This window comes from Bacillus rossius, chromosome 6 (assembly GCF_032445375.1).
Source record: "Bacillus rossius redtenbacheri isolate Brsri chromosome 6, Brsri_v3, whole genome shotgun sequence".
Classification (NCBI taxonomy): Eukaryota; Metazoa; Arthropoda; class Insecta; order Phasmatodea; family Bacillidae; genus Bacillus; species Bacillus rossius.
Window position 1 is genome coordinate 28,542,903 of NC_086334.1, and position 24,265 is coordinate 28,567,167.

A 24,265-nucleotide genomic window follows, 5' to 3' on the forward strand; every position below is an offset into this window, starting at 1 on the left:
GATTAATTTTTTATATTATTTATAAATCCTTTCCAACAACAAACCACAACATTAAAGGTTAATTATATTTGCGATAGGTAATCAAACAATTTAAGTATTTTAAAGTTGTTATAAACTATATAAATTTTACAATTTTTTTCAATGATAAATAGAATATTTAAATCATTTAAGAGAAATAAACTAAATAAAAATTTTCCTTCATAGTTGGAATAAAATTTTTAAATAATAACCATTAATAATTACAATTTTAACCTTTAACTAACTGTTTCACTATTAATAAGTCTAAATACTTAGTACGTAAACAAACTTATTATTGGAGAATTATATTGAACAAATATTATACTGTAATTGACTGATTCAAAGTGTCATTATTATAATGTACTATCATGGTAACCAAGATAATTTATTATTCTCACAAGCAGTAATTTTTGGTTCTGCATAATTAGTATATATTTATATATATAGTGGTCTTTTTGCAGGACAGAGTACTAGATAATTTATTCTTTAAAAAACACTTTATTTGAGTGAAAAAAAATCAAAATACAGTTAAAATATTAAATAAATAAAAATAAAAAAATTTCAATATCTGTTTCAGTTCAAGAACCTCCACTCAAAACTCCAGCATACGTAAACCCGTGTGTGCCGTCTCCATGTGGACCAAACTCCCAGTGCAGAGATATTGGAGGAGGGCCTTCATGCTCCTGTCTACCTAACTACATGGGCAGTCCTCCCAACTGTCGACCAGAGTGTGTCATTTCCTCGGAGTGCCCCAGCAACAAGGCTTGCATGAGAGAGAAGTGTCGAGATCCATGCCCAGGATCTTGTGGCGCAGGGGCCCAGTGCAATGTCATCAACCACACTCCGGTGTGCACATGTCCTGAAGGATACACAGGAGACCCGTTCACCAACTGCTATCCCAAACCACCACCACGTAAGTAAACCATTACTTGTCAGATATCACAAACATTTAACAATTATTACCATAGACTCACTTCAGTGACTTAACATTTATGTATGTGTGTGTTTTAGCTATTGAACCAGTTGTGGCAGACCCATGCAATCCATCTCCATGTGGTGCAAACGCACAGTGCAGAGATGGTGTGTGCACATGCTTGCCGGAGTACCAAGGTGACCCGTATTCTGGCTGCCGGCCAGAGTGCGTGCTGAACGAAGACTGTCCTAGAGACAGAGCATGCATCAGGAACAAATGTACAGACCCTTGTCCAGGCACCTGTGGTACTCAGGCAGTGTGTTCTGTTGTCAACCACATTCCAATTTGTAGCTGCCCAGATGGCTTCTCAGGAAATCCATTTATCAGCTGTGCACCAGTGCAAGGTAGTTTTGTCACTTTGATTTATAAGTTGTGGTTGGCACAAGTGAGAAATAGATTTCAGGTGTTGAAAGTTGTGATTTTTATGTTTTAGCTCCTGAGAAAACTCAACCATGCAATCCATCGCCATGTGGACCGAACAGCCAGTGTCGGGAGATAAACGGCCAGGCAGTGTGCTCTTGCGTGCCGGGCTACATTGGAAGTCCACCAGCATGTCGACCAGAATGTGTTGTGAGCTCTGACTGCAACTTGAACGAGGCTTGTTCGAACCAGAAGTGCAGGGACCCTTGTCCTGGAACTTGTGGTGTTGGTGCTCGCTGCCAGGTCATCAACCACAATCCAATCTGCAGCTGCCCACCTCGCTACTCTGGAGACCCATTCCTCAGATGCACACCAATACGTAAGAGCTGCTTGTATCCAGTAATGGTTGGTACTTAGAGTTGTTGGTGTTGCGTGTCAGTTGGTCCTCACTGTTTGGTGTGTTTGTTTGCTTGTTGAAGCGGACACCCCTTCGCCACCACCTGTGAATCCATGCCAGCCTTCTCCGTGTGGCCCTAATGCTCAGTGCCAGGTAGCAGGGGATAGCCCTTCGTGCTCGTGTTTGCCGGAGTATAAGGGCTCTCCACCGAACTGCAGGCCTGAGTGTGCCAGCAACAGCGAGTGTGCCAGCCACCTGGCATGTATCAACCAGAAGTGTCAAGATCCTTGTCCTGGGTCGTGTGGAGCAAATGCAGAGTGCAGGGTGGTTAGCCACACTCCTAATTGCATTTGCCTTTCTGGATATTTCGGTGATCCTTTTAGAAGCTGTTATCAACAACAAAGTGAGTAATTTTTTTTAAATTATATATATGTAATTTTTTGTTTTAACTAAATTTCAATAGATAACTCATTTAAATATATTTATTTAATATATTGTTTTATTTTTTGGGGACTCAAATGTAACACAAATATTTTAATGGTTTTATATTTGTAATTTCGTTATTACAGCTCTATGAATAGCTTCATGCATTTAGTGGCAAAAATAATTGTTAAAAAATAATGCTAAAAACAATTTTTTTTTTTGTTGGGATAAAATAAATCATTCCTTAATATCCTGCTTAACCAATTTTCACACTATAAGATTGTGAAACGGGAAAATTTTGTCAAATTTTACTAATTTGCATTTACTTTTTATTTAATTAATTAGTGAATAATTGCTCTGCATATCACAATAAAATTTTTGTTTGTCCTCTGTTTTGTTTTTGATGTTAAATTAATATTTTTTATTTATACTAAGTAGGTGTAGGTATGCCTATTAGTTATTATTATTTACCTAATGTACCTTTTTTTCATTTGAGTGTAGGCAATTTTATATTGTTATGCATCATTTTAATATTAAATATTTCAAAACATTATTAACACATAATGATTTTTAAGACTTGCAAATAATGCCCTGTTTGATATGCCTAACTTTCATTGCGATTTAAAGTTTCATTTTTAATATATTTTAGTAATTATATTTTAATTCCTGCATAAAGTATGTGTTATTTGTTAGAAAGTTTAAATTATTTCTTTTTAATTCATGTACATACAGTATTACAAAATACAACACAAAATCATCTGAAATTGTATGTAATACTAGAAAATGTATTTGAAACTGAGTCTCACACCCTGAGTTGGTTATTTATTTGTCTTGTGTTTCTATCAGTCAAGGGATTTTCCTATAGATTAATTCGGTTAGCTCCTTTTTTTATCAGGTCACAAATTTTTTACTACATAATTTTTGACACTTATCTTCTTGCTACTATTAGGTTGATAATATTTAGTAAATATCAGTTGAGATAATTTGATTCAAAACTTAAAATGCAAGAGAAATGTTTTGACACATTTACAGGAAAAACCCTCAAATAATAGTCATGAATATAAAATAAAATGACAACATGACAGTTAAGAAGACTGAACCATTAATATATTGGATCGTTCCTGCCTGAATACCATACGAGCTGATTGAATCTAAAAATTTCAATGTGAAATATTCATAGTTATCTCTCAATTCATTTCATCTAGTGTACATGTAATTTTATAGTCAAGGTCATTACCTAATCAACATCATCATATAGTCAAGGTTTTTGTGAAAGAAGAAATTTTGTATTATTTTTGGTGAAATTCAAAATTATAAAAAAAAAAAAAAATGGGTACATGTACCATGTACATGCATTAGATATTATATAAACTTGGCATAATAAAACACTAATTTTGCATGCAAATAATTAATAGAAGTAAAATAAAATGACGGAAGTGATATTATAAATGCAGTTGTTCAACTATAAATTCAATCAAATTAAAAAATTCCATAAGCGGACAGACCATGGTCAATGGACTCGGGAAGTTGCACCTAATGCCAATAGATGGCAGTTAATGTTAAGTGCAATCTAGACAATTGTATTGAAATTTTTTGATCTTGTAGCCAGCTAAACCCAACGTGTAACTCTATGTTAGTTATCTAGACTTAGAAGGTGTGTTTACCAAGTGATGTAATGTTCTTCTATGATTATTTACAGTTCCCCTTATGTGTGTGTACCAAGCCAATGTAACGTACTTTGTTATATATTATCATGGCAATAAGATCATTTTTGGAAGAATGCTTCTTTATTATGAATTTTTAAAAAAATGGTTTGTGGTTGCCACGATCATCAGAAGTGCAACTTCACACATAAGAGGAATAGGACATGTTTAGGTTACTATAATATATAAAACCAGCCCTGTGCAACTTCAATAGCTGTTGAAGAGCACACAGTTCACAAACTTCTCAACAGGTTCTGTAAACATCAGGAATGCTTCTGCTGTGTTATTATAGGAGCACCAATGAAATAATGAAAGGGACATATCGATGGCTTAGAATGAAAACCTCGTATCTCAATTTTTGGACGAAAATACGTTTTTTTTGTTTTTGGCTGGAAAACCTCGTATATCACAAAATGTTTGGCTGAAAGAAATAAAATGTGCATCCTATTGCTTTATATCGGGAAAAAAAGAAACCATGTATATCAGTAGCACAATTTTTTGTCTCTGCTGTAAAATTTGCATTTTATGAGATACAAGGTTTTCATTCTAAGCCATCAATATGTTTTAATGACATAATACAAACAAATTGTTACCATGTAATCAAAAATATATATATTTATCATGAAGCTGTTGTGTTTATAACACCATCATTAAAATTAAATTAATTTTCTTCTTTACAGGTACATAGTTATAATTTTTATTGTATACAAAATTTAGACTTTTTAATTAATGTATGGAAAAATCTGAATTTTTAACCCAAATGGATTTAAATGGTATCTCGGATGAACATGCAGCTAGGCGACTGAGAGTTGCAAATTACGAGTTGCAAAAGTAGGCAAAAGTATGCAAAATTATGAGAAAGAATGTAAATGCTTACAAAAGTATTTCAAAGTATATTAAAACATACACTGTTGCTGCCATGAGTAACTGGCATCAGTAACCCCTTGCCATTGAGCTATATTTGTGTATAGCGGCATCCAGCAATCACTCACCGGCTATCTCTCTTTCTTTCTTTTCTCCCTTTTAGCAAAGTTATTAAATAAAGCCAATATTAAACGTGAATATAACATCAAAAATTAAATCATTGATATAAAATTTTAACTCCCATTCCTGAAAAATATTTGTTTAGTAGCTTCCAAGAACTAACAAATCCCATTCAAATATTCTTTAGATAAATGTGTGTATATTGTATATATATGTATTTATGTATGTGTGTGTGTGTGTGTGTGTGTGTGTGTGTGTGTATATATATACATATACATGGGCGTAGATCCCGGGGGGGGGCCAGGGGGGCCCGGCCCCCCCTGGAATTAATGGGCCCCTCCTTGGGGGGGCCCACTTCGTGATTTTAAAGTTAATGGTGTACACAACATATATATATCAGATTATTATTTACAACGACGACAGACACTTTGACATGCTTTACATTCCTACCTTCGAGTTCCGTAGTTATTTTCCCCTACCCCTTCTGCAAAAGCCATGGTATAGAGTTTTCCAGTCAGAACTTTGAAACCCTTAATTCCTAGAAACAGTTCATTCCAAAGGACGAAGCTAGGGTAGGGTTCCGTTAGCATTTCTTCCCCATTGTTACCCACACTACCTTGTCCTCTGAAACGACAGTATAATAGGTTTCAGGTAGTCTGTTTTTAAAGTGGTTTTGCTCTCGTGTGCGCCAGTCTTCTGCTTTCTTGGCAAACATCAACATGGATAAGTTCGTGACGCGGAAGAAACGGAAAACAGAATCTGATTCTCACCTGGTAAGGTTGATTGTTTTATAAGTAGTGACTATTATTTAGGTAAAATATTTTATTTAAGTGATTATGTAACATTATTTTTTCCAGTAAATAAACAACTTAATACTTTAACAGTAATTATAGCAGAATTTAGTTTATTTACGAACTGAAACTTATATACCATTTTCTGGAATTTTTTAGCTCATCTCCATTCTGTAAGGCTAGCAGCTCTGTACGTTACATGCGAATTATACAGGGAATAATTTTTTTCCTCGTCAATATGGAATTTAAAATCACTCCCCTTTGATTATCAAACGATAATGTTCACAATTCATGGCCGATAATCACTTTATAACATTTGTTATTTGATAACTGCAACACTGCACGAGTAAACAGAGGTAAGAGTGAGAAAGAAGTATTTAAACGTTACACATCCGTATTTAAGTTAATAAGGAAGCAAACGCGTCACTTTAATAACTAATCAAGCGGCATATTTTAACTAAATAATTCACTGCCAAGATACTGATTATACTAAATATAAGCCGAGAAATGTATGTGGTTCATATAGCTGTAGGATAAATTTCATAGTTCTATCTCCGAGATTTTTCATTTGTGTCATTGAGTTTTTTTTTTCTTTTTTACCTGGTTGATGCCTTTACTAAATAAAATAGTCTTTAAGGGTTTTAATATGATTCGATCGTTCATTTGATGTTGATCCGTTTATTAGCTTTGGTGCTTTGGGTTTTTAGGGTGCATCAAAAACTGTGAACAAAGAATTTCACGAACAGCATTTGAATCGCAGTAATTATGTGATGTGGCATAAAAAACCCGACAAAGTGCGAGTCGAACTCGCGCACGAAGGGTTCCATACCATTATCTATAAAAACGGCAAAAAAAATTATGTCTGTTGTATGGGAGCCCCACTTAAATATTTATTTTATTCTGTTTTAGTATTTCTTGTTATAGCGGCAACAGAAATACATCATTTGTGAAATTTTATTCTGTTTTCATGTTTGTTGTATGGGAGCCCCCCTTAAATATTTTTTTTATTTTAATTTAATCATTTATTTTTAAAGTGAATATATAACTAAATATTCTGTGAATATTTCAAGCGTCTACCTGTTGCCATTTTCAATATCGAGCAAACGTAAAAATAAAGTGTATAACATACGAGCTTATCATACAGAGAAGACTTGTTTCGGTTGACCTCTACTCAAAGTTCTTAAACCACAGAATTCACGGGCCCCCCCTGGAAATCCTACAGATTTGCGCCTATGTACATATATATACATACATACATACATACATACATATTAATGTAATGCCTGAGAAAGAGAATTACCAAAATGGTCTACTCAAAGTGGTATTTTGACCTACACAGAGGTGTTTTCTAACATGGTTTGGATTGTTTAAAAATTGTATGTTTTATGAATTAATAACAAAATGTTAATGTTTTCAGCTTCTGTGCCAAAGGAGAGACCCACACCATGCATTCCATCCCCGTGTGGAGCTAATGCAGTGTGCAGGGAACAGAATGGAGCAGGTTCATGCACATGCCAGCAAGACTATGTTGGCAACCCTTACGAGGGCTGTCGACCAGAGTGTGTTCTGAACACAGACTGTGCTTCCAACAAGGCATGCATCAATAACAAATGTCAGGACCCGTGCCCAGGAACATGTGGTCAGAATGCAGACTGTCAGGTGGTGAACCATCTGCCTTCTTGCACGTGTCGTCCAGGCTACACAGGGGATCCATTCCGATACTGCAACGTTCAGGCTGTGGAACGTAAGCAACACTCACATATTCATAGCATGGAGTATCTTATTAAAGTAGTTGTCCACTTGTACTCACAGTTGTTCTGTGTGTTGTTCAGCCGTTGTAGCAGAACCTGGAGATCCTTGCAGTCCGTCTCCTTGTGGACCCAACAGTCAGTGTCGAGAAGTGAATGGACAGGCAGTGTGCTCATGCCTGCCAACATACATCGGCAGTCCGCCGGGCTGTCGGCCAGAGTGCGTTGTGAGCTCGGAGTGTCCACAGAACAGAGCGTGTGTCAACCAGAAGTGTGTGGATCCTTGCCCAGGAACATGTGGCTTGAATACTCGCTGCGAAGTGATCAACCACAGTCCTATCTGCAGCTGTCAACAAGGATTCACTGGAGACCCCTTCTCTAGATGCTATAAGTTGCCTGGTATGTCACTGGCTATGGTTACATGTATTTATGTTTACTAGAAGAAGATATTTAATCTCAAAATAATCTTAAATTTTAGGTGAACTCTGTTGTAAGTATATAAGTTCCTGTTGCCAGTTGAACTTAATTATTGTTAAGTTTTTATGGGCTATGTAACTATAGTATGTATACATTTTAATTTTTTCTGAAGGGTCATCAGTTGAGGATATTATTTTTTAAAAAATTGTCAGATTTACCAACAACGATATTAATTACACTAGATTAATATTTTAATGACCCAGACTAGATAAAAAAAAAAATTGGCCACATACAGTAGTCAATAAAACAATTTTCTACCAGCATGAATATTGTTCAATATGTCTGAAATAGGTGAAATATTGATATAATAATATTTTTTATTAAAATTTAGTTAATTTTATATTGCTTAAAGTAAAATCATGTTTATAAAACTTTTATAATCTTTTTTTAATTAATTATAAATAATTATTGCTTTTTAAGTAATATGTTTACATTTGTGTGCTTTTAAAACTTGAAAATCTTTTTTCAAAAAAAAATGCATGGATCTCTATATTTGAAGTAATTTTATAAATTATCAATACAAATATTCAAAAAATATATCTATTATTGTTTAATCATTCAAGTATAATAAGAGAATTTTTAATTTTATTTAAAAAAAAATTTTAATGTGACTAATAGCTATAGATATATTTATGATTTTGGTGACACTGCAAATGTATTTCAAATAATAAAAATTACTGGTTTGTTTGTATTTCATCTAAAGAGAATGACATTCATGTACTGGGCAAAAAGAACTACCATAGACAGAGATTATAAACATTACCTATCTCTTTTATCTAATGATGGATTAAACTCACCAATATTAGTACTATAAAAACTAGAACATTCTAAAGACTACATTAACTGAATAATAATAAAAAAATTTATTCAAATAAGAAACTAAACAAAAACCAAAATAAATGTAAAAGAGATGCTCACACTTGTAAGGCAAACATTTTAAATTGAAAGTATGATTGCATAAGAAAACAAGTATACCTAATTCAATTACTAATTGAAATTTCTTTGTGTAATTTAATGAGAATTATAATTTATACACTGTCCCTCAAAACTATTTTATGATAAATGTTAACATTACAAAAATACTGTATCATATGAAAAAATTACATGTTCTTACAAAACTATTAGCAACATACGGAAAAAAAAATGAAATAACATTAGGACACAAAAAAATAATAAACCATAAGGACAGCACTGCAAATTAATTCACATATAATAACATTTATGATAAAATATGGAAAAAATTATTTCAAAAATATAATTATCTCATTACTTTTACATGTATGTACTACTATGTGTGTTATATCCCACAGAATCTCTACCTACACCCAAACCCCCAGCATACGTAAACCCGTGTGTGCCATCTCCATGTGGACCAAACTCCCAGTGCAGAGATATTGGAGGAGGGCCCTCATGCTCCTGTCTACCTAACTACATGGGCAGTCCTCCCAACTGTCGACCAGAGTGTGTCATTTCCTCGGAGTGCCCCAGCAACAAGGCTTGCATGAGAGAGAAGTGTCGAGATCCATGCCCAGGATCTTGTGGCGCAGGGGCCCAGTGCAATGTCATCAACCACACTCCGGTGTGCACGTGTCCTGAAGGATACACAGGAGACCCGTTCACCAACTGCTACCCCAAACCACCACCACGTAAGTAAACCATTACTTGTCAGATATCACAAACATTTAACAATTATTACCATAGACTCACTTCAGTGAATTAACAATTATGTATGTGTGTGTTTTAGCTATTGAACCAGTTGTGGCAGACCCATGCAATCCATCTCCATGTGGTGCAAACGCACAGTGCAGAGATGGTGTGTGCACATGCTTGCCGGAGTACCAAGGTGACCCGTATTCTGGCTGCCGGCCAGAGTGCGTGCTGAACGAAGACTGTCCTAGAGACAGAGCATGCATCAGGAACAAATGTACAGACCCTTGTCCAGGCACCTGTGGTACTCAGGCAGTGTGTTCTGTTGTCAACCACATTCCAATTTGTAGCTGCCCAGATGGCTTCTCAGGAAATCCATTTATCAGCTGTGCACCAGTGCAAGGTAGTTTTGTCACTTTGATTTATATGTTGTGGTTGGCACAAGTGAGAAATAGATTTCAGTTGTTGAAAGTTGTGATTTTTATGTTTTAGCTCCTGAGAAAACTCAACCATGCAATCCATCGCCATGTGGACCGAACAGCCAGTGTCGGGAGATAAACGGCCAGGCAGTGTGCTCTTGCGTGCCGGGCTACATTGGAAGTCCACCAGCATGTCGACCAGAATGTGTTGTGAGCTCTGACTGCAACTTGAACGAGGCTTGTTCGAACCAGAAGTGCAGGGACCCTTGTCCTGGAACTTGTGGTGTTGGTGCTCGCTGCCAGGTCATCAACCACAATCCAATCTGCAGCTGCCCACCTCGCTACTCTGGAGACCCATTCCTCAGATGCACACCAATACGTAAGAGCTGCTTGTATCCAGTAATGGTTGGTACTTAGAGTTGTTGGTGTTGCGTGTCAGTTGGTCCTCACTGTTTGTGTGTTTGTTTTGTTGTTGAAGCGGACACCCCTCCGCCACCACCTGTGAATCCATGCCAGCCTTCTCCGTGTGGCCCTAATGCTCAGTGCCAGGTAGCAGGGGATAGCCCTTCGTGCTCGTGTTTGCCGGAGTATAAGGGCTCTCCACCGAACTGCAGGCCTGAGTGTGCCAGCAACAGCGAGTGTGCCAGCCACCTGGCATGTATCAACCAGAAGTGTCGAGATCCTTGTCCTGGGTCGTGTGGAGCAAATGCAGAGTGCAGGGTGGTTAGCCACACTCCTAACTGTGAATGTTTACCTGGATATTCTGGAGATCCGTTCAGACAGTGCGTTGTTCCACAGAGTAAGTTTAGTTTTTTGTTTCTTTTTAAGAACATTTTCAACCTCAATTTTTTTGTTTATTTCATCAAGTATAGATTAGTATAGAAATTTACTTGCAATTTAATTTTCACAATTAATTGTTTTGTGGTTACTCCTATTTTCAGTTCCATTGGGCCGTCCCATGGAGCGTGGGGACCCTTGCGTTCCCTCACCATGTGGGTCAAATACCATTTGCAAGGAACAAAATGGAGCTGGATCTTGTATTTGCTTGCCAGAATATATAGGAAACCCTTACGAAGGTTGTCGACCTGAATGTGTGGTCAACTCAGACTGTGCTTCCAACAAGGCATGCATCAATAACAAATGTCAGGACCCGTGCCCAGGAACATGTGGTCAGAATGCAGACTGTCAGGTGGTGAACCATCTGCCTTCTTGCACGTGTCGTCCAGGCTACACAGGGGATCCATTCCGATACTGCAACGTTCACGCTGTGGAACGTAAGCAACACTCACGTATTCATAGCATGGAGTATCTTATTAAAGTATTTGTCCACTTGTACTCACAGTTGTTCTGTGTGTTGTTCAGCCGTTGTAGCAGAACCTGGAGATCCTTGCAGTCCGTCTCCTTGTGGACCCAACAGTCAGTGTCGAGAAGTGAATGGACAGGCAGTGTGCTCATGCCTGCCAACATACATCGGCAGTCCGCCGGGCTGTCGGCCAGAGTGCGTTGTGAGCTCGGAGTGTCCACAGAACAGAGCGTGTGTCAACCAGAAGTGTGTGGATCCTTGCCCAGGAACATGTGGCTTGAATACTCGCTGCGAAGTGATCAACCACAGTCCTATCTGCAGCTGTCAACAAGGATTCACAGGGGACCCATTTACTCGATGCTACACAATTCCTCGTAAGTTTTTTCATCAATTTTAATGTTTTTTATTTGTTACAAAAAAATTTTAATCTCATATGTACATAAATTTTACACTGACTTTGTTTATTTATATGTTTCGCTGTGGAGATATTTGTAATTACATATTTGCAATACATTTTGTTGATTCATCAGAAGATATTCCCTATTATTCTACGTTATTGTCTTTCTTGAATGTATACAGGGCGGAGTTAGAGTTATTTATTTTTTAGTGTTAAACTTTTTTTTTTTCAAACACTTCTTGAATTGTGAATTATTTGGTACCAAACAATGTTTTCAATTCTACGTTAATTGCGAATACCATTGTAGTAAGTTTGTCTGGCGTTGTCTTTTAGCTGAATGAAGCATTCTTTTAATTCTCTTGTATTTTAAAGTTATAAAATAGTTTGCAACTTTGATTATGTATGCATGACATGGCCCAAAATCAGTTCAATGTTTCATATTAGAATAGAATTGTTTCAACAAATATTTTATCAGGAACAGAATTGTTCCTCCATCTTTAATGGTTTTTGTTCTTGACTGACACAACACAATTTGATATATTCCAATTATATTATCTACCAGTGCAAAGGCAGGAATAGAACATTGAGGCTATTAGAATGTGGGTAGATATTTTTTAACAGTTACCCTGAAGATATACTGGAACAATGCTTGCTGTTCTTAAGATAATAACCATGCTCCAGCAGAGAGAGTACTATAAATGTTCTCATCCTTCTATAAGGATCTTGCAGAGCTTAACCTAGCAGCCTACTTAATTTGCCTTACTGGGTTAGAAGACCTGCTTCTCAATTGAAGCAACTAAGTTTCTGTTCTGGACCTCAATGACAGCACGAAAACATTTAATAATACCTTCTAAGAATGTGTATGACATTGCCAGGCAATGATATCTTATCATTCAGCTGAACTTCTCATAACCCATCATACTCGTCCCAGCCTGTGGGGAAATAATAATGTCCGTTATTGCAAGTGGTGAGTAGAGCATCATTACTGAATCTAAGTGGTTTAAGATTGTTTGATTTCAACCTTGAGCCTCTTTAAATTCTTTAACTTTTTTCAATCTTTGATTTTTGATGAACCATTCTCAAATTTCAAGTATTCTACAATTCTACATCTTAGGACAAGTTATGTGATTATGTATCACCAGGACCATTCACCTTCTGTCCTTTTACACCCTTTCAGAAGAACATGGAAGGGTCAAGGGTGAATTGCACTCTTCCACACAGGAAATAATTCTCAGCTTTCATGCAATCACTCTTACTCTGCTACATAATCTTAATGTTCCTTTTGGATGGAGGTGTCATTCTCAGCTGAACACACTGCTAGCAAGCCCACTGTGAGCCCTTACATGACAGCTCAACCATCACCGTACCCACCATTTATGCGTTGGAATTGTGTTGCAGTCAGCAGCCTTCTATACTTACTGGCAAGAAGAGACTAGGCCATGCTGTAGGAAACCATATTTAAAAAAATGTATGGACTTAAGTGATTAACACTATATATGTCTTACATTCCAAGCTTTCCTAAACAATATAATTTGTTTAAAATATATTTATCACTATATCAAATCAATTAGGATGCTAGTATTTGTGAGGACTTAAATAAAGGCATTTAAATTATTTTATTATGACTATTAAGAATAACTTAGAAAAACACAGAGAAATTTTGAAAATAAGTATATTATCATGAAATTACTTAGCTTCATCTAAAATAAATTTTCTACTATGTGTATATATATATACATATATATACATATATATATATATAATATTAAGAATACAAGACAATGTTATTTATTTCAACAAGTTTAAATAACTCTGTTTTGAACCAATTCTTTCTACTAAAATGGTGATAAGTTTTCTTAAATATGCTTAATCAATATATAAAGAAATAAAACTATACTTTAGGCATACCAATAAAAAAATTATAAATTTAAAAAATCTTCAAACAAATTAATCTAAGAAGTACATTAAAAACATAGGTCTCTGCAGAGAGAAAACAATTGTACGTAGGAATTCTTATGTAAAAAAATTGTTATTGTGTTACCAACAAAACACAAAATTTCCAACTATTTTACAGCACCACAACCACCAGCCAAACCACCAGCATACGTAAACCCATGTGTGCCGTCTCCATGTGGACCAAACTCCCAGTGCAGAGATATTGGAGGAGGACCTTCATGCTCCTGTCTACCTAACTACATGAGCAGTCCTCCCAACTGTCGACCAGAGTGTGTCATTTCCTCGGAGTGCCCCAGCAACAAGGCTTGCATGAGAGAGAAATGTCGAGATCCATGCCCAGGATCTTGTGGCGCAGGGGCCCAGTGCAATGTCATCAACCACACTCCGGTGTGCACATGTCCTGAAGGATACACAGGCGACCCATTCACCAACTGCTATCCCAAACCACCACCACGTAAGTAAACCATTACTTGTCAGATATCACAAACATTTAACAATTATTACCATAGACTCACTTCAGTGAATTAACAATTATGTATGTGTGTGTTTTAGCTATTGAACCAGTTGTGGCAGACCCATGCAATCCATCTCCATGTGGTGCAAACGCACAGTGCAGAGATGGTGTGTGCACATGCTTGCCGGAGTACCAAGGTGACCCGTATTCTGGCTGCCGGCCAGAGTGCGTGCTGAACGAAGACTGTCCTAGAGACAGAGCATGCATCAGGAACAAATGTACAGACCCTTGTCCAGGCACCTGTGGTACTCAGGCAGTGTGTTCTGTTGTCAACCACATTCCAATTTGTAGCTGCCCAGATGGCTTCTCAGGAAATCCATTTATCAGCTGTGCACCAGTGCAAGGTAGTTTTGTCACTTTGATTTATATGTTGTGGTTGGCACAAGTGAGAAATATATTTCAGGTGTTGAAAGTTGTGATTTTTATGTTTTAGCTCCTGAGAAAACTCAACCATGCAATCCATCGCCATGTGGACCGAACAGCCAGTGTCGGGAGATAAACGGCCAGGCAGTGTGCTCTTGCGTGCCGGGCTACATTGGAAGTCCACCAGCATGTCGACCAGAATGTGTTGTGAGCTCTGACTGCAACTTGAACGAGGCTTGTTCGAACCAGAAGTGCAGGGACCCTTGTCCTGGAACTTGTGGTGTTGGTGCTCGCTGCCAGGTCATCAACCACAATCCAATCTGCAGCTGCCCACCTCGCTACTCTGGAGACCCATTCCTCAGATGCACACCAATACGTAAGAGCTGCTTGTATCCAGTAATGGTTGGTACTTAGAGTTGTTGGTGTTGCGTGTCAGTTGGTCCTCACTGTTTGGTGTGTTTGTTTGGTTGTTGAAGCGGACACCCCTTCGCCACCACCTGTGAATCCATGCCAGCCTTCTCCGTGTGGCCCTAATGCTCAGTGCCAGGTAGCAGGGGATAGCCCTTCGTGCTCGTGTTTGCCGGAGTATAAGGGCTCTCCACCGAACTGCAGGCCTGAGTGTGCCAGCAACAGCGAGTGTGCCAGCCACCTGGCATGTATCAACCAGAAGTGTCAAGATCCTTGTCCTGGGTCGTGTGGAGCAAATGCAGAGTGCAGGGTGGTTAGCCACACACCTAACTGTGAATGTTTACCTGGATATTCTGGAGATCCGTTCAGACAGTGCGTTGTTCCACAGAGTAAGTTTAGTTTTTTGTTACTTTTTTAGAACATTTTTAACCTCAATTCTTTTGTTTATTTTATCAAGTATACATTTTGTATAGAAATTTACTTGAAATTTAATTTCCACAATTAATGTTTTTGTGGTTACTCCTATTTTCAGTTCCATTGGGCCGTCCCATGGAGCGTGGGGACCCTTGCGTTCCCTCACCATGTGGGTCAAATACCATTTGCAAGGAACAAAATGGAGCTGGATCTTGTATTTGCTTGCCAGAATATATAGGAAACCCTTACGAAGGTTGTCGACCTGAATGTGTGGTCAACTCAGACTGTGCTTCCAACAAGGCATGCATCAATAACAAATGTCAGGACCCGTGCCCAGGAACATGTGGTCAGAATGCAGACTGTCAGGTGGTGAACCATCTGCCTTCTTGCACGTGTCGTCCAGGCTACACAGGGGATCCATTCCGATACTGCAACGTTCAGGCTGTGGAACGTAAGCAACACTCACATATTCATAGCATGGAGTATCTTATTAAAGTATTTGTCCACTTGTACTCACAGTTGTTCTGTGTGTTGTTCAGCCGTTGTAGCAGAACCTGGAGATCCTTGCAGTCCGTCTCCTTGTGGACCCAACAGTCAGTGTCGAGAAGTGAATGGACAGGCAGTGTGCTCATGCCTGCCAACATACATCGGCAGTCCGCCGGGCTGTCGGCCAGAGTGCGTTGTGAGCTCGGAGTGTCCACAGAACAGAGCGTGTGTCAACCAGAAGTGTGTGGATCCTTGCCCAGGAACATGTGGCTTGAATACTCGCTGCGAAGTGATCAACCACAGTCCTATCTGCAGCTGTCAACAAGGATTCACAGGAGACCCATTTACTCGATGCTACTCAATTCCTCGTAAGTTAATTGTATGTAGTAATTAGATACAAAAATATTTGATAAATTGTTTATTTTGGACATTTTTCTAAAATTACCTATGCTGATACCAGTAAATGGCCATGTCAGTAATAAACATTCTTATAGTTGTCTTTTTTTTATTGCTACTTATGATCTCATTTTGTTATATACTTTGATTTTACAAGTAACTCTTTTTATGTAATATTTAATTTAGAATTTTTTTTTTCTTTATTGTATGCAATTTGTAAATGATTAGAAATCTCCTTTTTTTTTTTATTGTTGCTTGTTCATATGTTTGTAATTTTTATGTTTTTTGAGAAAAAAGGTACAGGAATGTTTGTTTCTATTCACCACAATTTTTTTTATAAATGGTCATTTTGTAGTTTTTTTTACTATAAATAGTATTTATCCAAATTCAAGATGACACTAAATGCACTACAAGGCCTACATTTCACTTTTTATTTAGGAGAAATTTAAGTACATAGTATAAGAAGATGATGAAATAGCTCTTACGACTTAAATATATTTTTGAATCAACTAAAGTTATTATATGTTAAAAAATAAATACAATCCTATGAAATGAAGCTTTTAGTTTTTGAATCAACTTAAGTTGAAATATGTTAAAAAATTAAAACAATCTTATGAAATGAAGTTTGTAGAGTAGGCCTATTTTTTACATTTCTATCCTCATTTTCATACTCCACCATATTAATAGTCTAACATATAAAACACTTGAGTCTTCAGAAAACTTTTATGCTACTGTTTTTTTTTTTTTAACCTAAACAATACACGTGTTTAATTAATTTTGTTGAATATCAGTAAATTTCTTCCTTTATTCTAACAGGTTGTTGGTTTATTTTATTAACTCCTAATAGATATAAAGCTACACAGCAAGACTGAAATAACTTTGCAAATAATGTAGCCTTGAAATAATTATAGAAGGCTTTACATGGATTTGTATTCATTTTTTTTAAATATTATTTTCACCCCTTTTATCACAAATTTATCTTGTATGTTTATAAAAAATCAACATCACAGCTGATACTAGTTATGTGTGTTATTAATATTCTTTGTCTGATAATATTTTTGATTAAATTGTTTTTAAACAGCTGTAAATTTTACTTTGTTTAGTTATACTATTTATTGTTAAAGTAATTTAAATAAATGTTCTATGATATAGCACAGCATTCGCTTAAGTGGAAAGCAGAAAATCTAGATCCTGATACCATAATATGTTTTATTACGCTATCTACATGGTGGCGCTCACGTCAAAACCACCCCTACATTCTTACAGGACAAGTGTGGGAATATTTGGGTTTTGTGCAGAGAACATTCACAGGCTTGTTTTGCGCGAAATACATTTCTTAATGAAATATCTTTTGGATATTCTATTCTATTATATATTATATGACTATACCTGTTATATACTATACCTATTCTATTCTAGTACACAATAATGAATGTATATTACCTACTGTATGGTATTCTGAATTCTATACTACTTTCCCACCCAGTTTAATATAATTTGCAATATCCTTTAATAAAAATTTCTTTATGACTTTTCAAGTATGATTTTAACATCCCGGTTGTCAGAAATGATACAATAGCCGTACCTATTTTAGTATGGAAAATTAGACCAAAGATATATTATTTTGTGTATCATAATGTTAATTCCTCAAGAAACTATTATTGGGCATACTGTAAAAACAAGCATTTGAAACTTTTCTATACATTTGCCCTATTCCTGTATTTGTGACGTACAAGGTATGGTTATTTCAGCACTGCCTACTTCATCAATATTATTACCATATTGTGATGCAAACTTATGAAACCTTTTTTTTATGTAGCTCAAATAACATCACCAAAGCTTTTATTTGTCGCTATTTCTTCAACAAGCGCAAAACTAACATAGGAAAATGAGACTTTTTGCACTACCTAGAATTTTTTATCATTTACCTAATATTGCAAATGAAACACACAACACACCTATCGCCCGACACAGCTAACAAAATGCACATATAACACTAAAACAAATCACTAAATTATTGTAAAATTATAGAAAAAGCACTTACCATTCCTGACTTAATGGCAATAATCATTTACTTTCAATATTACTCTTGTATATATGATTTTTATGCAAAAATGTTGTCCATAAACCATTGAATTTAATCAATATCGCAAAACATGAACCGACACGTACCTCGTCACTACTACAATCACAACACCACATTATCTATACATATCATGAAATTCATTCAATATAAAGAATCATGTCCTGTCATTTCTCTCGTGACTACTACTCTCATTACCATACACATCCAATAAATTTCTTACTACCTATTAAGTATGTACTTATTGTTTATTTATTTAATCACATACTTCCCCCCCCCCCCCCCCCAATCCGCTTATTACTTCACTCCTACTTGTACCACGACTGCTATTTTCGCTCCAAAACTCACACCATCATTCATATTTATATACACTCCGAAAATAAATCTTTCAGTGTTACCAAAATTATACACCAAATTTTCCTTTGTTCTTCCGTTCTAGATTATCATTGGCCAACTTCCATGATGTCATATATTACCCCTAATTTCTTTTTATCCAATAAAAATCATCTGCAACACATTGTATCATGTTAACTTGACCCATGTGAATCTCATCATGATATCCTAAAACAAAACTAATTAGAAATTTTATGCTTTAAGCAAATAAAAAATACTCATCTAGCATTTGGGTGAATACAGTATTTTATATCGTAATTAAATATTAATATAACAATATTGCTGGCTAAAAATGAAATTTTCTTTTTACAATCTATCACAGGTGGTTCATAATATATATGATTTCTGTTATGTAACATTGTACCTAATCTAGAAAAATATAAAAATTAACACTAGTTATGTAATTCAACAATTTTCAAAAAAATTATGAGTTCAAAGTTTTTGGTATGTATATCTATGTAATTAATTGATTTTAAAAAAAAAACATATAATTACTACAAAGACATGAAATATTTAACTTTCCTTACTTGTTGTTTATTGCAAAATATGTATAACATAATTACTATAATATTTTTTTGTACAGCACCACAACCACCGGCCAAACCACCAGTATACGTAAACCCGTGTGTGCCATCTCCATGTGGACCAAACTCCCAGTGCAGAGATATTGGAGGAGGGCCCTCATGCTCCTGTCTACCTAACTACATGGGCAGTCCTCCCAACTGTCGACCAGAGTGTGTCATTTCCTCGGAGTGCCCCAGCAACAAGGCTTGCATGAGAGAGAAGTGTCGAGATCCATGCCCAGGATCTTGTGGCGCAGGGGCCCAGTGCAATGTCATCAACCACACTCCGGTGTGCACATGTCCCGCAGGATACACAGGAGACCCGTTCACCAACTGCTATCCCAAACCACCACCACGTAAGTAAACCATTACTTGTCAGATATCACAAACATTTAACAATTATTACCATAGACTCACTTCAGTGACTTAACAATTATGTATGTGTATGTTTTAGCTACTGTACCAGTTGTGGCAGACCCATGCCATCCATCTCCATGTGGTGCAAACGCACAGTGCAGAGATGGTGTGTGCACATGCTTGCCGGAGTACCAAGGTGACCCGTATTCTGGCTGCCGGCCAGAGTGCGTGCTGAACGAAGACTGTCCTAGAGACAGAGCATGCATCAGGAACAAATGTACAGACCCTTGTCCAGGCACCTGTGGTACTCAGGCAGTGTGTTCTGTTGTCAACCACATTCCAATTTGTAGCTGCCCAGATGGCTTCTCAGGAAATCCATTTATCAGTTGTGCACCAGTGCAAGGTAGTTTTGTCACTTTGATTTATAAGTTGTGGTTGGCACAAGTGAGAAATAGATTTCAGGTGTTGAAAGTTGTGATTTTTATGTTTTAGCTCCTGAGAAAACTCAACCATGCAATCCATCGCCATGTGGACCGAACAGCCAGTGTCGGGAGATAAACGGCCAGGCAGTGTGCTCTTGCGTGCCGGGCTACATTGGAAGTCCACCAGCATGTCGACCAGAATGTGTGACGAGTTTGGAATGTGATCAGAATGAAGCATGCATAAACCAGAAATGTGTTGACCCCTGTCCTGGTACTTGTGGTCTTCAAGCACGCTGCCAAGTAATCAACCACAACCCTGTGTGTAGCTGTCCTGTAGATTTCACTGGAGATCCGTTCTCCAGATGTTACCCACGCCGTAAGTCAAATATTGATACATTAGAGAATTATTATCTTTCATTTAAATGCTTATTCTTTTCTTTAACTCTTTTGTTTTTATAAATTTCCTATATGTTATTTTGAAGTAATTTTGTTTAAAAATATAAATTGCTGAACTTTTCATAATATTGATTTTATACCATTTAAATGGTTTGGTAGAACCGGTTCTGAAGTTCCAAGAAAAATGTTTTTCTGCTTTATTTTGTTTAATAATTCACCTATGATCTACAAAGTAATGAGAATTTTTGTTTTTAAGAAATTTTCTAGTTTAATAATTTCTACTGAATCTGTTCATATCATTATCATCATCATCATCATCATCATCATCATCATCATCATCATCATCATCATCATCATCATTGATTGCCATTAATAATGTAGCTTCATTCTCTTTGAAAATCACAATTTATCTAAACATATGTTTCAGTAGTTACAGTAGATAAATAATGAATGTGTACCTATATCTTATTTAATTACAGACAGCATATGCAAGATAAATATTGCATTTTTTAGTCAGTTAGTTTAAGGCTAGGGATTTTTTTTTCAGTATTTGATTGTGTTTATTTTGATTTATTATGTCAATTACATTACTAAAGATTATTTGCGTATGATAGACAACTGCATCGTTTAAGAATTTTCCTTTTTCTGACACCAGTTGTTACAAGTGAGTTCTATCTCTTTCTAGCTGCGGAGCCAGTTCCGTTGCCAGCACCTCGGGATCCTTGCCAACCATCCCCGTGCGGACCTAACTCTCAGTGCAGAATATCCTCGGATGGAAGTCCGTCCTGCTCTTGCCTGCCGAGCTTTGTGGGATCAGCACCGAACTGCCGGCCAGAATGTGTCATCAACAGCGAGTGTGCCTCCCACCTGGCGTGCATCAACCAGAAGTGCCTCGACCCGTGCCCCGGCTCGTGCGGGCAGAACGCAGAGTGCCGTGTGGCTCTGCACACCCCTAACTGCGGCTGCCCGACAGGTTTCACCGGCGACCCGTTCACTTTTTGCACCCCCGCACTAGGTGAGCGCAAGATTCAGTTGTTTTTAAGGAAATAAAAGATGGAAACCTTCTGTATCGTGTGCCCTTGTTTGTATTTGCTGATGCAGACGTACGTTATTGTGACTTCAGGTCTGTTGTGTTGGGAAGTTGCCTTAGTCATCACTGTTGAGATGGGTGTCCACATATCCTTAGGCAGATACCTTTCTATGTCAAAGCTAAATGTGGTTTTTTGTATGTAGCATAACTTCCATTTCTTTTCGCCGTGATGAGATGTTTATTTTTATATATATATATATATATATATATATATATATATATATATATATATATATATATATATATATATATATATATATATATATATAAGCCTGTTCGAGAAACATTGCTTTTCATCTTCGAGAAAGGCTGAAACCAGCCCTGGTCAAACATACTGGACCTATGGAGATTGAACAACTCCTTAGAAGCTAATTTTTAATAGTACCTATTGTATGGCAAACTGAGTTTAAATGCTCATTGGATCCTTGTACTGGATGCCGGGGTAGAGAGCACAGTTTTTAGCACTTAGTTGGAACCAGACAACGTTACTGCCGTATGAACTTCAGTACATACTATTTACAGTAGTTTGGCCACACATTTATTATTGTTGAGTTATCGGACTATGGCTTTTTTTTTTTTTTTTCGGAGAGCACTTTAGCACATCACTGAGGATGATCCCCTGTCTGCAACCCAGAACTTGAAATGTAGTGTTTATATGAAATTGTGTGATGATTTTATATCAATATAATGGAATTTGAAACATATTAAACACACATTTTTGCTATAGCATGAAAACAAAAGACGACATATTTTCTTGTGGTTCTGAAACTAAACATAACCTCTTCAATTTGCTTCTTTTTATATCAGTTTGATTTCTTTCAATCAAGGCTACATACTTGTATTTGAAATTCATGTATTTGTCATCAATTTGGTATAAGTTTTCTTACTCATGTAGAATGGAAAAATAGCACAAATAAATTCAGATGTGACACTTTACCACTTCTGTATAGCATGTATATAGTTTGTAGACATAGCAAACTATCTACATACTACATACAAAAAAGGTTCCATAGTAAAATATTCATACTTTGAAGTAGTTTTAATGTAACCATTATATCTGTATGTATTTAACCTTTATTAATGCGTTAAAACTATTATATTTCATAAAAAATCAACAATTAAAAATTTCATTTGGTATAAGTAGGTACTAATTTAAATATGAAAATTGTTAACCTTCTGAGGTAAATGTTGAAAACAACTTAGTTTTTTTGGTGTGTTAGATTGATATTGATATTGCACTGATACCTACAAAGTTTCTTCATTAATTAACATTTATTTTAGGTTTATGAATTTTTGATTATAACAAGCGACACTTAAAGAACGAAGGAATGCTTGTACAGAGTCATAGAGAATGAATGCCTGGATTTTAAACAGTTATTGTAAAAGTACTTAATGACTATACACACTTGGTGTCTAAAAATGTTTATAAAAGTTTAAAATTTTAGATATTTGAGACCTCCATGGAGCATCGCCACCTAATGTATATGTCTGCAATGGGATAAAGGGACACGGACTATAGTATTTAAGAGTGTAACTGTATATTTGTAGGTTCATAGGGGTATTTGTATGGTTATAAATCTGTTTGTATTATGAAGCACCGTAGTATTGTATAGAGAGAGCGCGCTGCCCGAGGTAGGTTTCGGGAAGATTCTCGTGCCATCGGCGGCTGCGCAGTGGAGGGGAGCAGAGGAGTAGACTAGAGCTAAAGACAGGATCGAACAATGAGCCGGAATCTTTAAGCGCTTGTGCGACAGGTCGGTCATCAGAAGGTTGGTGGAGTGGTTGAGGGGAGAACAATGGGATTTGAGGGGACAGGATGGGGGCCACGTGAGTATGGATCCTAAAGGGAAATGGAATAAAAACGAGTTGGTGTTAAATGACTGGGTGAAGGGGATGGGAGGCTAGTCTACATCACATTTTTAGCGGGAATATGTTAGTTGCATGTTCATCTGTAGTTATAATTATTATTGGTGTAATATCGCCAAATAAATGTTTTGGCATATAGATGACAAAGACTTAATTGATTTTTCTCGTGGTTTTTCTGAAAATAAACATAGTTTGTTTCTAAATGTTGTTGACATATAGAAAACAATGACATAGTAGATTTTTTCAGGGTGTTTCTGTGAATAAACATTCCCAAAACAACATTTTTTCGTGTTCTGACTGTCGTAGACAATTTGAACTTAACAGTAGTTTGCGTAGACATGTGTCTAAATGTGATTCTGAAATGAATTCCATCCCAAGAAAAAAAACCTCAAGGTGAAGCTTTACATCAGTCTGAACTATGTGAAAATAAATTTGCACAGCTTTCAACACTTCGAAGGCATCAGCGCGAGAATCACCCTTGCCACGTGAATGCGCCAACAATATGTAAAAAATAGTCAATTGCAGCATTTGTGACTTTACTTCTGAAAACAGGACAATCATGATTTATCATTTTCGTACTGTGCACGACATTGTTATGTTCTGAATGTGGAAAAATGTGATCACGACAATGTTGATGTATAACCTAGTCGGGGGTGGGGGGGAACGTTGGAAGGAGAGGACAAAGAGAGATAGGTAGAATCTAAAAGAGAGTCTCCCGCAGTGCGTATGGGGGAAGGGGAGACGGAGTACGCGCATGCGCAGGAGTGCCTTGGCTCGTAGTGCAGGCCTGTCTTTAGGCGCTAGTGAGGAGTAGCGGCGAGTCAGTCGCCTGCTGACCTTGGTGCCGTGTGGATAGAGCTCGGCACTGGAGTGGTGAGACTGCGAGATTAGGCAGGCCGTCAGCTCTACCGTTGAGCT

At 36.8% G+C, this 24,265-nt stretch overlaps 1 protein-coding gene across 1 annotated transcript in view; it reads left to right on the forward strand.

The window, feature by feature from the left end:
* LOC134532937 (uncharacterized) overlaps positions 1-24,265 on the forward strand; it is a 429,205-nt gene that overhangs the window by 368,173 nt on the left and 36,767 nt on the right. The window contains exons 164-185 of the mRNA XM_063370011.1: positions 596-931; positions 1,030-1,335; positions 1,425-1,730; positions 1,831-2,151; positions 7,067-7,393; positions 7,482-7,796; positions 9,185-9,520; positions 9,619-9,924; positions 10,014-10,319; positions 10,419-10,739; positions 10,882-11,214; positions 11,303-11,617; positions 13,715-14,050; positions 14,149-14,454; positions 14,544-14,849; positions 14,950-15,270; positions 15,414-15,746; positions 15,835-16,149; positions 19,237-19,572; positions 19,671-19,976; positions 20,066-20,371; positions 21,077-21,406. Of these exons, the coding sequence (XP_063226081.1) occupies positions 596-931; positions 1,030-1,335; positions 1,425-1,730; positions 1,831-2,151; positions 7,067-7,393; positions 7,482-7,796; positions 9,185-9,520; positions 9,619-9,924; positions 10,014-10,319; positions 10,419-10,739; positions 10,882-11,214; positions 11,303-11,617; positions 13,715-14,050; positions 14,149-14,454; positions 14,544-14,849; positions 14,950-15,270; positions 15,414-15,746; positions 15,835-16,149; positions 19,237-19,572; positions 19,671-19,976; positions 20,066-20,371; positions 21,077-21,406 (7,023 nt within the window). The remainder of the gene's footprint in view (positions 1-595; positions 932-1,029; positions 1,336-1,424; positions 1,731-1,830; positions 2,152-7,066; positions 7,394-7,481; positions 7,797-9,184; positions 9,521-9,618; positions 9,925-10,013; positions 10,320-10,418; positions 10,740-10,881; positions 11,215-11,302; positions 11,618-13,714; positions 14,051-14,148; positions 14,455-14,543; positions 14,850-14,949; positions 15,271-15,413; positions 15,747-15,834; positions 16,150-19,236; positions 19,573-19,670; positions 19,977-20,065; positions 20,372-21,076; positions 21,407-24,265) is intronic.